This window comes from Microcaecilia unicolor, chromosome 1 (genome assembly GCF_901765095.1).
Source record: "Microcaecilia unicolor chromosome 1, aMicUni1.1, whole genome shotgun sequence".
NCBI lineage: Eukaryota > Metazoa > Chordata > Amphibia > Gymnophiona > Siphonopidae > Microcaecilia > Microcaecilia unicolor.
The window spans coordinates 238,247,015-238,264,580 of record NC_044031.1 but is presented as its reverse complement, the minus strand read 5'-3'; the positions used below and the strand labels follow the sequence as shown (position 1 = coordinate 238,264,580).

The following is a 17,566-nucleotide window of genomic DNA, read 5'->3' as shown; positions in this document are numbered from 1 at the left end:
CAATTGCTGATTAGTTTGTGAGGTAAAGCCCACGTAATAAAAATGAGTGTTCCGCCTAAGTGGGTTTACATGTTGTAGCACCTGCCACTCATTCTGAAACCAAGGGATTTTCAGACCTGCAATATAGTAACAAGAAACTTTTGTGGGGATCATGAAGGCCACGAATTAGTATACGACACATGCAACTCCCTCCTTAAAAATTATGGTGGGCTGAGCTTGCCTGACTTAAGAGCTTATTGTATTGCTTCTCAATTACATTATGTCTGAGACTGGATATTTGAAACCTCTGAATTTTGTGATGTGCAGTTCGACCAGTCCATAAGAGGTGACATGGCTCTTTTCTGTTTGGTCCATGCAAGCACAGAATATCTCCCAAAAAGGGTTTCATCTCATTTATTAATTAAGCCTATACGATAGATGTGAACTCTTATGCAGAACAAGTTTTGTCTCCATGCCGGGAGTTCTAAACATTTGCCAATTATTGGTAATGCAGACTTCTTTCTTGGCATGTGGGATCCATACATTATATTCAATCTCTGTTAACATCCTATCATATTGACTTTCTGGAATCTGATTTTGATGAATGCCGGCCCCTCCCAGGTGTTATGAAGGGGCTGACAGGATGTTATTATGAGGGTTATAAAAAAAAGTGTTTGGATCAACACTCCTTACTGGAATAGTGGAAATTGGACTTGTGACTTAGGGGATTTTACTATAGAAAGCATTAAGAAGAGCTTGAGGGAAGGACTGCGTTTGGCAGAGAGTGTCAAATTGCAAGAGCTACACTATAAATTTTTACATTGAATGTATATTCATTCATCTAGAGCTCAGAAAATGCACCTTTCCTTTGATGGGAAATGTGTCAAGTGTGGCAGTGAGGAGGTGTCTTATAGACATTGTATTTGGGATTGTCCTGTGATCTTTTCTTTTTGGCAGGAGATCTGGAATGGAATCATTTGAGTAATGTGTATTCTCAGAGGTGGGCTACTACTCTGCAATGCAGTTTACTGAACAAGATGGATGATATTGAGGAAGGTGCTCAGATTTCTGCACTACTTTTGAGGAAATCATGTTTGGTTGCTAAACAATATCTTATGCTCCAATGGATACAATCATCATCACCAAAATTGCTTCAATGGCGTAATCAGATGCATGATCTATTGCGTATGGAGCGCTTCTCTGCGGAGGACAGGGATCGCAAAGCATGAAAACAGTTTGTTAAGATATGGATCCTGTTTTTGAACACGTTCTGCCTGATATTTAAAGGGAAATGACTGCCGAAATGGCACCTAACCAGTGAAACCGGCCAAAGTTAAAACCCAATATTCAATGCTGGTCACCAGAAATGGCCCGGCATTGAATATCCAGGTGCAGCGTGGTCTGAATATCGGGGCCATTAACTATGAGAATGTGATCTATTTTCTTGAATAATGTGGATTTGGAGTAGCGTCTCACCTTGAAATATTGAGTAATGGATACTTTTCAAAGGAGGATGCTGGCTTTATTATTGTGGGCAATATGTTTTGATTTGGAGGTGTTTAGGGGGCTTGGAGGGTTCAAGATTTGTGGGGGGGAGGGGTTTGTTATAAAATGTCATTGATGGCTAGGTTGTAATTCTGACTATTCTTTTGATATGCTGTGTGATGTTTTCTGATTTTGTATGTTCTTTGGCTCTAATGACAATAAAGATATTTCAGAGAAAAACAGAAGAACAAACCTCCACAAATCTCGAGCAGAGTAACAAAACGATTCAACAGTGTCCATATTACGGATATCCCAGAGTCAGGGGGGACATGGTCCGTGTAGTCTAGTCTTAATACAATATAATAAAAGACTTCTTAGCACCTATAACACTGTTTTGTGTCTTTTGTCGCCTCTGCTGTTTTGTTACTCCAATGAAGATATTTCAACATAAAAAGCACTTATGACAAGTGCTTTTTATTTTACAAGTCTTATGTGGTCACTGCTGCCATCAACCTCATATATGCTTTTAAACTTCAAGCCTAATGTGTATCATTTTTCAGTTTTTAAATGCAAGCTCCTCCTTAAATTAATTCAGTCCAACAAGCAGCATTTGTTTGTGTTTGCTTACTGAGGAAAATTTGAAACTCCATGGACAGATTATAGTACTGTAAATCCACACAGTATTTCTTTAATTAGTGGCACAAATCCTATAGTAAAAAAGTACCTGTGGTGCTTGCAACAGTGTGGGCAGTTAATTTTATGTAGTTTGTATATCTCATTTGATTGTAGATTTCATCAGAAAGCAGTTTCAAACAAGTAATAATCTAATATATAAAAAATTAAAAGATTAAACTCTCAACCTTGCATAACATACATAACAATTACAACAATACTATATTATAACAACCCTCAACCTTTTCCAAATGTACTCTTGCCCTCAAAATGGAACAGAACCTTTAGTACTGATTACACGTGTGTGCCCATTAAACTGCACTGTGGCTGTAATATCATCTTGTTGTGTAAAGAGAGAATGGATGTTTTTGAAATCAATATCTGAATAGAGTCAGTAAGTGAGAGCTTTTATCCTTTTCAAAGGAGCTCAGAATATCAGTGTGTTATAGAAGTCAATTTTCTGAAACAGTATTACTTTTAAAATCAAGGCTGTAAACGCAGACCTGATTACAAATAACATTTTGTTGTCCCGAAATGTAAAACTTGAAAACTGAAACTTTCCACTTCCTATAGATTGTACTGGTTAATAACAAATGATGAAAATAAGTTTGAAGGCAGAACTGTATTTGCTTCTGATCCTTCAGGTCAGCTATATGTATTCAGTTTACCTCTCTTTGATTACCAGAGGCTGAGAGTTCACTATTGCTCTTTCCATCCTCTGGACTCTCCTCACCCATCACAGCTCAGCTGTAGTTCAAATAGTTTCATATTTCAAGTTTATGAAACATTTTCTATCCCGCCCAACAGTGAAACTATCTGGGTGGCTTACAATCTAAAAATATGAAAGGCTTGAATAAAAAAAACAAACTGAATACAGTAGGATAATGGAAGAACTACAATTTAAAATAGGACAGAATGAGAGAAGGTAAAGACAAGAGAGTAAAGGGAGTCTGGCAACCAGGTAACTGAAACCAAAAACTGGAAAAAATAAGAGTAGGCATCCCTAAAAAAAAGGTTTTTAGCTTTGCTTTAAAAAGGGGCAATGAAGTAATCTGTCTGAGATAGGGTTGCAAAGAGTTCCATAATAGACGGGGACAAAGTTTGTCCCGGTCCCCGCCCCATGGGTTCTGTCTCTGTCCCCATCCCATCCCCGTGGGCTCTGTTCTCATCTGCAGAAGCCTCGAACAATTATGATTTTATATTTAAATCTTTTTTTTAAAGTATAAAAAGGAATATGCTGTGCAACTGTAGTTTATAAATCACAAATATAAAACAATAATAAAAACAAGCAACTTGTCTTTTTAGAAGATGTGCTGGTAGCAGGGATGTACAGGATCCCCCATGCAAATTTTGCTAATTGTGCCAAGCATGTTTGCTTATTTTTCCAAAAAATAAAAATATTGTCGTCTGCATCACTCAAACTTAAATAACAGTCCAGTTCATTAACAGGCTTCAGAGTAGAAAATGACATGGGGACGTCCCCCCAGGCTCTGTCCACATCCCTGCCCTGTCCTCGTGGGATCTGTCCCCGCGGGCTCTCTCTCTGCCCTGTCCCCATGGTTACCACAGGTCCCCATGTCATTCTGTATTCTATAACTTAGAGCCTTGGACTGAAAATATTGTATGCCTGCTATGTTTATGAATTATTTCTCTAGGGGAGAATACAGTAAGGAGATAAAGTTGTGCTGATCTAAGCACCTGAGTCGGGGAATAGGGAGTGAAATCCGCAGAAGGTAATGCAGTTCGGATACTGCAAGCATCTTAAAAACCAGTTGTAAGATCTTAAAGGTAATTCTGTGGGAAATAGGAAGACAATGAGATGTTTTTAGATGAGGTGTTATATGATCATGTTTTTTGAGGTGATGAATAACTCTTAATAGCAGTGATTTGAATTAATTGTAGCCATTGACGATCTTTAATCCGGATACCTTGGTAGAGAGAATTACAATAATCTATTTGGGAGATGACTAGAGAATGTATCAAAATGTTAAGTGTGGGGGGATGCATCAAGGGTTGGATAGATCTAATAAGACGTAATTTGTAAAATATCATTGCATTATTTTTGAGATCTGATCTTGAAAAGTACGAATGGAATGAAATATAATTCAAGTATACGTATGTTGGATTCAGCGAGCCAAGTTTCTGTTAAGAGTAGAATATCTAACCGGTGCTCTAAAATTAGATCACAAATTTAAAAATGTTTGCCACGAATGGAGCGGCAATTTGCCAATCCTAGCTGAAGGGGAGGAATAGGGAGGGTACAGGAGGGAGAAGGAGTGACAGAAAGAGGGATAGAGAGCAGTTGCGTAAGTTGTGAAGGAGACAATCGAGGAGTTATCTGGGGGCAGTGTCCCCAGAAGACCGGTATGGCTTGGCTCAGAGACATGGAGAAAAGAGTAAAAATCAGAAAGGTGCATGAAGGAGCGCACGAAGGAATACGCCCTGCTCCTTGGGTGTGCTCCTTTGGTACACGCATGCAATGAGCGCCTACACGGCATGTAATAAAGGATACTAACAATGACTACTTCCAGTGAGTGATAACAGTAAGCAGACCAGAACCACTGCATTTGTGGCAGTCCGAGGGAAAGGGCTGGCACGAATTTGGCAGAGATACCTGGAAGACAGTACAGTACAAATAGTGAACACGTCACAAATCCCAAATAACAAAGTAGTAAAGATAGCCGCTAAGCAGTAGGATAATAAAGGAATCTAACAGTGACATATTCTGGTGAGCGGTAACAGGAAGCAGACCGAAATTGCTGTATTGCAATGGTCTGAGAAGAAGGACTGGCACAAATTCATTTTCTCTTACTCTAGACTTAGGTGGTGCACATCCTTTTAAAGTTGATGGTGTTTGTGCATCACTGTGCCTCCCATTCTTGCTCATTTGCATCCTTTTACTGTCCACCTCCTCAGGACACTCTATTGCATTCTTTTCTCTATGCTGCTGAGGGACATAGCCAAAAGTCCAAATTTGAGGGGACCGAGGAGTGGATATGGGGGGGGGGGGGAGCAATCATTTCCTCTCAACTCCCCCTCAGACACACACTTTGCCCCACTCCTCTCACTTCCCCTCCCCTCTGTTCATACCTTTGTTGGCAGGTATGCCCAAGCCCCGTCAGCTGAAGAGATTTGCTGGCTGAACCCCCACCCATATTGCCTCAGCAGTGAGGAAGCCAGCGGGGTACTTCAGCCACAGATGCCAGCACTTCTATGCATGTTCAGAACTGATGCAGCATGGGCGAGGGCTCAGCCAGCAAATCTCTTCGACTGGCAGGGCTTGGGCATCCCAACCAGCCATTAATCTGATGCTGCAATTTTGGAGGAGGTCTGAGCCCAAAGTTGGGGGCCCAGGCTCCCAAGCCCCCCCCCCCCCGCCCCATATACACACACACCCCCAGCAGCTAGACCACTGGTGCTGCTCCCCTTCCTCTGTCACTGCAGTAGCTGGACAAAGTGTTTCAGCATCTCTGGCTCATTTTGCTGTACAGTTTCCAGAACTAGTTACAGGCAGGAGGTAGGAAATTAGCAACTACAAGTGGAAAGCTTTCTTTTGCTTCCTGCCTTAGTTACTGTCCTAGTGCCTGCCATGTTGTCAGCCTGAATTGGCAGTACTGGATAATTCCGCTCCTGTTTCAGTCTGCTGATCTGGGTCTTTGGAAGGCTTAGCTTCCCCAAGCCTCCTATATCAGATGCCTATGGTATGAATATTTATAGCAGCCTTAGAGCTTGTGTAAATATCCATACCAGTATTTGTCAACATTCAAATTGAAATTCAAAGTAATTTATCCAGCCAGAAATGGCTCCTGGCCTGTTAAATTGCCTGTTCAGGGCTAACCACTAATTTTCAGCAGCACTTAAGTGGTTAGTGCCAAACTGCAAACTTGCTATTTTGGGGGCATTTCAGGGCTGGAGTCAGCACTTAGCCTGTTAAGTGCCAATATCCAGCACTTAACCTGCCAGGCTAGCTGCATAAAAGTCAGTCCTATGTTTATGTGATAACCCATAGCAGGCTAAATGCTGAATACCAGACTTAACGGACTATCAGGCTTATTTTCGAAAGAGAAGGGCGCCTATCTTTCGACACAAATCTGGACATGGGCGTCCTTCTCCCAGGGCTGCCCAAATCAGCATAATCGAAAGCCGATTTTGGTTGTCCGACCAAAGTTCATGGGGGCGTGTAAGAAGCGTAGCGAAAGCGGGACTGGGGCGTGCCTAACACATGGGTGTCCTTGACCGATAATGGAAAAAAGAAGGGCGTCCCTGTCGAACACGTGGGCGACTTTACTTGGTCCATTTTTATTTACAACCAAGCCTCAAAAAGGTGCCCAAACTGACCAGATGACCTCCCCTTACTCCCCTAGTAGTCACCAACCCCCTCCCACCCTAAAAAAAAAACTTAAAAATTTTTTTTTGCCAGCCTCTAATGTCACACCCAGCTCCATGACAGCAGTATGCAAGTCCCTGGAGCAGTTTTAGTGGGTGCAGTGCACTTCAGGCAGGCGGACCCAGCCCCCCCCTACCTGGTACACTTGTGGTGGTAAATGTGAGCCCTTCAAAACCCAGCAGAAACCCACTGTACCCATATCTAGGTGCTCCCCTTCACCCCTTAGGGCTATGGTAGTGGTGTACAGTTGTGGGGAGTGGGATTTGGGGGGCTCAGCACACAAAGTAAGGGAGCTATGCACCTGGGAGCAATTTCTGAAGTCCACTGCAGTGCCCCCTAGGGTGCCCGGTTGGTGTCCTGGCATGTGAGGGGGACCAGTGCATTACGAATGCTGGCTCCTCCCATGACCAAATGGCTTGGATTTGGTTGTCTCTGAGATGGGCGTCCTCGGTTTCCATTATCGCCGAAAATCGGGGATGACCATCTCTAAGGTTGACCTAAATTTCGCAATTTCAGCGTCCCCGACTGTATTATCGAAACGAAAGATGGCTGCCCATCTTGTTTCGATAATACAGGTTTCCCCGCCCCTTCTCCGGGACATCCTGCGAGGACGTCCTAGGGCGCCCCTTTCAATTATGCCCCTCTATGTGTTAGCCGGCTCTGCAAAACTGGATATTCAGTGCTGAACCCCGGAAATAGCCCAGCATTGAATATCCGGGAATAACACCGGTGGCAGTCAGCAATATTGACCCCTATGTGTGCAAATTATACTATGTTATAATCTATGTGCATACTTGATCACTCTGACAAATTCTACCCCTGTGCGCATGCCCATTAGTAACATATGTGCCTGCATTTCAAAGTATATACTCTTGTTCTGCTTGGTATTTTAAAAGAGGTCATTTAAGCAAGTATGTGGCCACCTGTGACACAATGCAACCAAAGAACATAAAGGACATTACCTGACTCTTCCTCCCCCCCCCCCCTTTCTAAGTTCCCCCAACTACACCTACCTTACATGTACCTTATCTATCACAACATCACCTTGTATTCATTCGTACCATGTATTTGTTCAGACCGGAATTGGCTAACGCCGTTAATGGCAATTTGTAAGCCACAGTGAGCCTGCAAAAAGGTGGGAAAATGTGGGATACAAATGCAACAAATAAATAAATATCCTTACATAAATGATTAAAATACACCAAAGTGGGTGTGTACCTTAATATGGATCCCCTTATAAAATTATGCTGTCAGTACCCAGCCAAAACGTTTCCTGTTAACTGTGAAACATTACGTGTGCTGGAGAAGACTAAAGTTTAGCCTGAAAGCATTGGTATTCATCACTAACTGGCTAAATTGTTTAAGGTTGGATGCAGATGTAGCAGGCCTAAGATAACCAAATGAATATGTCTGGCTGTCTTTACCTGACTGTATTCAGTAGTACATGCTTATCCGAGATCTGGCCCCCAGAAGCTTCCACTTTAGATGACCATCTAGTCTATCTAATGGTTAAACCAGCCCTGCAAAAAAGTATTAACAGGAATCTGACTTCATCTACCTTTACTATCTTGGATTTCAGCAGTGATCTTATAAAGCCACTGGTGTACACTATTGATTTAGCCACAAGGCTTGCTGCTCTTACATTCGGTGGTTGTTATTTAACCACAGTCCTCATAGGGCTGGTTTAAATTAACCACTGGTTTCCTGTTTCTCTCCTCTCCTCACTTTCTCTGTCAAATCTGCTCCTCTAAAAACGTCAAACCACAAACCTAACAGAGGTTATTTTATGTGTAGTATAAAAGAGTGAAAACAATAAGGAAATAAATTGAGGCTGATATTCAAAAACAGTTATGCAGTTGGCAGTTAGTGTCAACTTTGCTTTCAGTTTTATGGCTCATTAGCACACGTGTTGATCATATGTCTGTGTATGGACAAAAGTTGTGCTGTTTAAATTGGGTGGAATTGTGAGTTGGGTAAGGGATGGAGTGAAACTTATACAGTTATCTTGGGATTCTACATAGCGTGACTAAAGTTGTGTGTACAAATGCAGTCATATTCTGGATTTCTGTGGGCAACTTAGTTAACAACCCAATGAGCGCCAATAATTGCCAATTAATCAATTATTGGCACTACTTAGCATTAATTAGAATTTACACTCAGAACTGACTAAGCGTATTCTGTAATGTGATGCACATAAATTCTAAGTTGTGAATTTAAAAGGGGTGTGGCTATGAGCGTAGAACGGGCAGGTTGTTGGTGTTTCTTAATTCTATGCATGTGGTTATAGAATATACCCGGTCCGCACGGAATTCAGTTTCCGGCATTTATTCCAAGTTTTCTTGGCGTAACTGCCCGCAAATAAATTTAGTTGTGTGGACGAGCGCTTGGCGCATTCTATAATCTGCATGGAAATTTAGGCTTATTCTATAAAGTACACCTAAATTTAGATGTACTTTATAAAATATGCCTAAGTGTTTTTCGTTTTGGTGCCGATGTTTTTAGGCATTATATATAGAATCTAGTCGATAGGGGCAATTGTATAAAGACATAATTGTGTGTATATGACAGTTTGTGCATGTAAAATGCCACTTATATATTACCCTACATGTATAAGTACGTGCATGCATTTTTATGTGACTCAAAAGTAGGAATGTTTGGGGTAGAATTTGGATGGAGTGTTGTCAGAGTCTACACTGTGTCAAAACTTACACTGGATTTCCCATGGCCAATAGAACTCTCGGTACTATGGGATTAAATAATATGTGACACTGGGGGTCCAAGATATTTGAATGCATTTTTAAGTGGATTTGCATTATATTGGGTCTACAGTGTAATATGTGATAATAATTTAAAACGCAGGGCCCAACTCTTGACTGAGGTATAAGCAATTCCGCATTCAGACCACGTGATATGGGAGCTACAATGTAATTAAGAACATAGAAAATGCCATACAGGGTCATACAAGGCCAGCATCTTGTCGCCAACAGTGGCCAATCCAGGTCACAAGTACCTGGCAGGATTCCAAAAATAGTTCCAACCCATATTGCTCATATCCATGAATAAACAGTGTTTTTCCTAAGTGTACCTTGCTAATAATATTGGTTTATTGGCTTTTCCTCCAGGTACTTTTCTAAATTTTCTCTAAACCTAATTATGGTAATTCCTTTCCGCACACTCTCTGGCAACATATTGCACAGTTGAACTGTGCACTGAGTTGACAAAAATATTTTCTGTATTAATTTCAATAAGCCATAAACAGCTCAGAGATCCAGATAAAAACATTTGATGTTGTGCTTATCTGCTGTTGCCTGTGGTTATTTGAGTTTCTTATCTATAATTTCTTATCATTTGCTATAGTGGGGTTTTAACTTCAAGCTTGAATTGAATTCATTGAGCCTTCTCTCTAGTAGGTGTAGCCAGAACTGATTTTTTTTTTTTTGTGGGGCCTGAGGCTAACTTGGGTGACCAGAAGACAGTATGGATATTGACATCACCTCCAGTTCTCCTCTCAATGGCATGTGCTGCCGCAACTGACTGGGTGGGCCTGACTCCAAAGTAGGGGGATCATGGCTTACCTAGGCCCAGCAGTGGCTGTGCCCCTGCTTCTCTCCTGAAGATTATTTGCAATGAAATATGTGCTTCTTGTCAAAACCTTGAGCTATTTCTGTGTCATTTTCATCAATCCAATCCTGGTGTTTATAGTAAAGAAACTGAGTACATTAGCATATGGAGAATAGGATGCACTGCAAAATTTGGTCCAAACCACTGCATAGTCTGTGAAGATGGAACTCAGGAGCTGTGCAGCCAGTTTATTTTGTAACTTCTGAGTTCTTAGAGCTTAGTGATACTTATTTTCTTAGAAGGTTTCTGTCAGTGATGCTGCTTCTTTTACTATACTTTGATTGACATCTGGCTTCTGACTAGCCTAAAATTGTATCTCTCATAGTATGGGTAATTTTTCATCATGAATGCCCCTCTAACAATGATGTAGTCTAGAAGATGCAATTGTTTAAAGCAGTGGCCCTAGTTGGTGGAACATTTGGTGAGAAGTAGTATGCTTTTGAGTTGGTTTGGCAGTGACATACAGGGGCATAATCGAACGCGAACGCCCATCTCCATGGCCGACTATCTCCGAGGACGGGTACGCGAAGGGGTGAGACAGACCGTATTTTTGAAAAAGATGGGCGCCCATTTTTTGTTTCGATAATACGGTTGGTGCCAGGCAAATGCATCGGATTTGAGCGGATTTGAGATGGGCGGTATCGGTTTTCAGCGATAATGGAAACCGAAGGTGCCCAGCTCAAAAACGAACACATCCAAGGCATTTGGTCATGGGAGGGGCCAGGATTCATAGTACACTGGTCCCCCTCACATGCCAGGACACCAACCGGGCACCCTAGGGGTCACTTGTAAACAGTAAAAAAAAACAGTAAAATACCTCCTGAGTCCATAGCGCCCTTCCCTTGGGCGCTGAGCCCCCCATATTCCCCCCCAAAACCCACTCCCCACACCAGTACCATAGCACTTATGGGTGAAGGGGGGCACCTACATGTGGGTACAGTGGGTTTGGGGGGGGGGGTTGGAGGGCTCCCATTTACCACCACAAGTGTAACAGGTAGGGGGGGTGGACCTGGGTCCACCTGCTTGAAGTGCGCTGCACCCACTAACAACTGCTCCAGGGACCTGCATACTGCTGTCATGGAGCTGGGTATGACATTTGAGGCTGGCATACAGGCTGGAAACAAAAGCTTTTAAAGTTATTTTTTTTTGGTGGGAGAGGGTTAGTGACCACTGGGGGAGTCAGGGGAGGTCATCCCCGATTTCCTCCGGTGGTCATCTGGTCAGTTGTGGCACTTTTTGGGGACTTGTTCGTGAAAAAAAAAGGGTCCAAAAAAAGCGGCTCAAATTCTCGCTTCTGCCGCCCTTCTTTTTTCCATTATCGTCCAAGCGCGCCCATCTCTCCTTGGCCGATAAACACACCCCAGTCCCGCCTCCGACACGCCCCCGTCAACTTTGTTCGTTCCCGCGACAGAGTGCAGTTGGAGGTGCCCAAAATCAGCTTTCGATTATACCGATTTGGGTGCCCACGGGAGAAAGGCACCCATCTCCCGATTTGGGTTGAAATAGGGGCGTCTTTCTCTTTCGAAAATAAGCCTGATAGTGTTCCAGCGCTGTGTTCCATTAAGCTAAATCACAGCCAACTCTGTTGTTGAAGTCACCAAAGGAATATGGCTCTGCTCAGCTGTTCAGAGAAGGTAACATTGACATCATCATCAAGGTAGAGACATACCCCCCTGATATTTACTGGCCAGGAATGGTACCTGGCCAGTTAAATGGTACTTAGCCAGCTATCCAGCGATATTCAGCAGGAGATAACCAGCTGTTTCCCACTGAATATCGCTGGTTAGCACCTAGCAGATACCCAGTTATATTGTGCGATATAACCGGCTATCTGGCTGCGTCAATAACAGACCTGTCTTTGGCTGGTTCCAACGTAACCGGTCAGCGCTGAATATTGGCTTGGCCGGTTAAGTTGGAACTGGCCGAAAATAAACCAGTAATGGCCTGGCATTGAATATCCAGGCTCAGCGCTGACTGCAGGAGGCGGCCCGGCTACCTCCCACGGTCTGAATATCGGCCCCATAAGCTCTAATGATAGTGGCATGCCTACCCTTTGAGATATTTATGCTGCTTTGCCAATGATTCATTTTGGATGCTTGTCCAGATTACATACCAGCGATTTATGAATGTCAACGACAACTCCACATATACTACTTTTGTGTTTAAGTTTCCCTATCCAGAAGAATGTGTAACCTTTGCCACCTTCTATTACAGTCTTTTCCTTTGAGAACCAAGTTTAACTTAGTGCTGCTTTGTTGACGTTCCATTTCTTGAGCATCCTCCATAGTAGACTGTTGTGTCTCTCTGGTATTCAGTCAATATAAATCAATATGCGCAGGTGGTATTCATATTTTGTTTGATTTTTTGACTGCTTTATTGGATGTCAGCCAGGAATAATAATCTGTTGAGAGGGACAGGAATTTTTAGGGTCCTTTTTTAGGGGCCCTTTTACTAAGCTGTGTAGACACCTATGCATGCCCAGCGTGCGTCAATTCAGAGTTACTGCCTGGCTACTGTGTGGCCCGGGCGGTAATTTTGTTTTTTACACGTGCCTCTACTTGCGCTGGAAAATAATTTTTATTTTCCGGCTCGTGACAGAAACCAGGTAGTAATTGTCATTCTACGTGCGTAGACCATTACTGCCTGGGTAACACATGAGACCTTACCGCTAAGTCAATGGGTGGTGGCAAGGTCTCAGGCCCAAAATGGACACGCGCTAATTTTTATTTTGCCGCACGTCCATTTTTGGCCCCCCCCAAAAAAGGTCTTTTTTGCAGGTGCGCTGAAAAATGGACCTGCGTGCATCCAATACACACGTCTACCCCAGCGCAGGCCATTTTTCAGCACACCTTAGTAAAAGGACCCCTTAGTATCTATCCTTATGTCAGAAGAGAACTGGTATCCCTGAACAAGGGGGCTACTTTGTCACCCATGCAGGATACAAGTGCCAATCCTACACTGATCTGTGTAGTAAGCGACCATGACACAAAATTGGCTAATCTATCTCTAAGGAGATAATTACATATGAGTCTGTTTAACTTATGCCTTGAATATGTGTATAAGTTATACTAGTTTTTCAAGGGAAAAGATGCACACATTTCTTTTTTTCTTTTCTTATTTTTTGTGCAGTATCTGCTGAAACAGAAATAATGTACACTTGATTTTTTTTTCTTTTTAATGATTAAAGTAAGGGGCTGATATTCCAAATTTCCAAGTTTATTTAATATTTTCTACCCTGCTCTATGGAAGCCTTCAGGGTGGTTTACAATCTAATATAGTGAGAAAAGAAGAGACAAAAAGGTAAAAGTGAAGCATAAACTCTGGGACATGACACAGTATTCAAAGACACTGTTAACTGGATAAGTGCCGGCGAGAGCAATATTCAGTGGCTGCTGAATATGTCCTCTGACTGCCTCAGTACTAACCAGACAGTTCCAGGGTGGTCTATGGGTGGAGCCAGAGGTTTCCCAGTTAGCAGCAATATTCATACTGGTAACCTATCTTTATCTGATTAGCAATTTGCTTAGTGATCTGAAGAATGCCACTAACTAGATAGCAACTCTGGGTCAGCCTTGAAATTGGATATCCAGTGCTGGCCAGTATTCAAGTACTGATGCTGAATATCCGGTTTCATTTTAACCGTGCTAGCCAGTAGTTTGCTTAAAGACTGACTGCTGTGGTTAAATATCAGAATAACTAGTAAAAAAGGCCCGTTTCGAAACGCAATGAAACGGGTGCTAGCAAGGTAAATTCCCACCCATCCTCCCTCCCTCCCTCCCTTCTTTCCGAGTTGCAGACCCCCTACACTCCCTCCCGAGTTCCAGACCCTCCTCCCTCCCTCCCTGCAGACCTCCATCCGTCCCTTCCTCTCTTCCTCCCTTGTGAGTTCCAGAGCCCCCTCCCGAGTTGCAGACCCCCCTCCCTCCCAGTTCAAGGCCCCCTTCATGCCCCTCCCATCGTTCCTTGTTGAATGAGCATCTGTTGAAGTTTCTGTGTGTGCGTCTGATGTCAGACGCACACACAGAGAGTTGGACAGATACTCCTTCATCAAGCCATGCCCCGCAGGTGAGAAGAGAAGTTCGACTCCGTCAGCAGAGGTAGGCGACGGCTTCGGGGGAGGTTTTTCAGAGGAAAAAGTGGTGTCCATAGGGTCGCGGCAGGGGGGTCCAGGGGACAGTAACGTGGAGGGGGTGTGTTCCAATTGGAGGGAGGGGGGAGTGTGGAACTCTGTGGGAGGGGTGTGAGGGGCCTTGAAGTGGGAGGGATGGAGGGAGTGACATATGTGTACTCCTCCTCCTGCCTGTGTCGCTGTGTGCTTGGGGTGGTGCAGGGGGTAGTGGTGGCTACCTGGGGTGGGTGTAGGGGTGAGTAGTGGTGACTTGGGGGGGGGGGCGTTGCGAAGGGCGGATACTACGCCTCCTACTTTCCAATGGGACGTCATCTCTCTGTAGAAAAGGCACCTCCAAAGTGTCAAATAGGGTGAGCGATGCAATTGGGTGAGTGTCATTGCTCCGCCCTCGACGTCATCACGTTGTGACACGTGGGCGGGTCAGACACTCATGTAGCAAAATCGATCTTAGCCACTTCACTTTTAGAACGTTGGGAGAGTGAGGCTTCATTAGAACGTTGGAGGTGCGTTTTATATAGAGAGACTAGGAAAAATATACACTGAGGCGTGGTATATTTATCAGATGAATAAAAGTGAATGGGCAGTGTGAGACCCTGGGTGAGGGTTATGGGGTGGTTCTGTCAATAACACAGCTGGACAAGATTGAAAACATGAAATAAGTGCTTTATTAACGTAAATCTGAGGCCTGTTCCATCACAGGCCTAGAAAAAGGTAAAGTCTCTTATCTTGAGAGGGGGAAAAGATCTTACTTGGGCCCAAAAAACAGTCTATGGCCTGTGACAGCCATGCCCTAAACACAGTTTGTAGTTTCTCTCTTTGTATTTCCATGTCCAAGGCTCACAATTCTTCAAATAAAAGATTAGCTTACCTCAGCCAGTTCACAATAGCTGGAAATGTTCAGTAAATGCATATGCTGGGGCTTCAGTTCTTCCTTCCCTGGGCCTTCTTAACCTCCGCCTCTTAGGTATTGACCGCCCCTCCCAGCTCACTTCCTCCTGGGGTGGGATCAGTTTTCTTAAGGTGGCCCAGGCTAGTTAGAGAGGGACTTTTCTTAAGGGTGAGGGGCAGTGTTCTATAATCCCCATCACAGACACCAAAATAAACTGGTATCCTAAGGAACCCAAGCAAAGTCTACTTGCAGTTCTAACCAGTGCCTTAAATATGAAGTTAGGATATGAAAGTTGAACAATATAAGAGGAACTGATGCCTTTGAAATTAATGGGTTTCATTCAGGTTCTCCCTAGACACTTCAGCACTAAAATCTGTAATTCATGCACTTGTTATTAATAGACTTGATTATTATAACTCTCTGCTGGCAGGTGTCCCTTTTGTTCATCTGTGCCGACTCCAACTCCTGCAAAACACTGCCAGTTAAAATTTTATATGAATCTACAGTGTTCTTATGTTATACCTCTCCTGTAGGAGCAGCAATGGCTGCCAATTTCAAGTACGATTAAATTTAAACGTTTGATGCTGGCTTTTCTCACACTGTGTACGGATATATGCCTTCTTTGTAGACTCCTTACTGTTGCCACTCATTCGCTAAGAAGGGAACTTTTTGTCCGTTCCTTCCCCTTGAGTGCTGAGATTTGATTGCTCATGCCACACCTTTTTTTCTTGCCTAACCCCACACTCTGGAAATTCAGCACTAGTGTTACAACTTGGACTGTCTTTTGGTCTCTGGTCAGATTATTTCTTTATATTTGAAGGGTGGCTTATGGCTTTCCTACTTTTTGGGGTTTAAGGCTGTTGCTATACCTCTTGCTTTCTAATTCATTTCATGCTGTCTTGGATGAATGTACACAGGGCAGGACAGTGGCAAATCTACAAGGAGCCAAAATGGAGGTCCAAAACAAGAGATTGATTGACAAAGCACCAGAACTGTAGACCCGACATGGAGCAGTGTTTCAGTGAAGGTCGCTTACCTCAGGGGTCACAAAATCTGATGAAGTGCTGCAAAATTGTTCAGTGCTGTGCTATCAGAACAGCTGTATGTATAATTACGAAACTTATCCACAGCAAAGCTAAAGAAAAAGCTACCTTACTGAAGGTACCAAGTCTTGCAAATGTGGGCTTTGTTTTGTGGAGGAGTAGCCTAATGGTTAGTGCAGCAGGCTTTGATCCTGGAGACTTGGGTTCAATTCCCACTGTAGCTCCTTGTGAACTTGGGCAAGTCACTTAACCCTCCATTGCCTCAGATACAAAAACTTAGATTTTGAGCCCTCTAGGGACAGAAAAAATGCCTACATATAATGTGTACAGCACTGTGTATGTCTGGTAGCGCTAAAGAAATGATTAGCAGTAGTTCTCATGTTTGGAAGCCTTGGTATCTTCATTAAGGTAGCTCTGCAGTGGATACATTTTTGAATTATACATAGAGCTGTTCTGATAGCACAGCACTGAACAATTTTACAGCACTTCATCAGGTTTTGCGACCTCAAGGCAGGCAACCTTCACTGAAACACGGCTCCGTGTCGGGTCTGTTCAGTTGTTGTGCTTTGTTAATAAACCTCTTGTTTTGGACCTCCATTTTGGCTCGTTGTGGATTTGCCATTGTCCTACCCTACTTTTTTTTTCTTTTTGGACCTTTTATCTACCCCTGATTCTGACTGTTGGATGAATGTACAACAATCTTATTATCCCTTTTGTTTCTGGGTCTCTAACTGTACTTATGATTTGATTTTCTCTGTTCTACTTGTTCTGCCTGGCTGTGGAACTGTACACTGCTCTGATGTAGGATATATGGAGAAGGGCAGTATATCTAATATTGAGTCAAATAAATAAATAAATAAGTAAAACCTAAGGATTGAAAATATCCAGTTTGATTTAATGATTGTAATAATTTTGTAAAACAAATATTTTAATGCCTTGTTTTTTTTCTTTCTAGTGTGACAACGCAAAAGGGCTGAAAGCTTTCTATGATGCGATAAAATATGGACCTAATCATTTGATGGTTTTTGGTGGAGTATGCCCATCTGTTACCTCTATCATTGCTGAATCTCTCAAGGGGTGGAATTTAGTACAGGTAAGAGCATTTTTGGCATGTCATTTGATGCTAGTTTTCCATCTTGGACAGACAGTAGAGGAAGTCTTGAGAAATGTGGCTTGACAAATTGTAACATAAGTGATTATATCACAGGAAAAATATCCAATATGGTTTTATTAAGGTACTGGTTTCCTTCCAAGATTTGAAGGAAAATTTGCAGAAAAGAAATTAATAATGATAAAATACATTTATTCTGATCTGTAGTGAATTTACTGTAATTAACATGACAAATAATGATTGCAATCAT

General features: G+C 42.8%; 1 protein-coding gene across 1 annotated transcript in view; it reads left to right on the top strand.

Moving 5' to 3' along the window:
- Nucleotides 1-17,566, top strand: part of GABBR2 (gamma-aminobutyric acid type B receptor subunit 2) — a 1,273,589-nt gene that overhangs the window by 337,026 nt on the left and 918,997 nt on the right. The window contains exon 2 of the mRNA XM_030209562.1: nt 17,161-17,298. Coding sequence (XP_030065422.1) covers nt 17,161-17,298 — 138 coding nt within the window. The remainder of the gene's footprint in view (nt 1-17,160; nt 17,299-17,566) is intronic.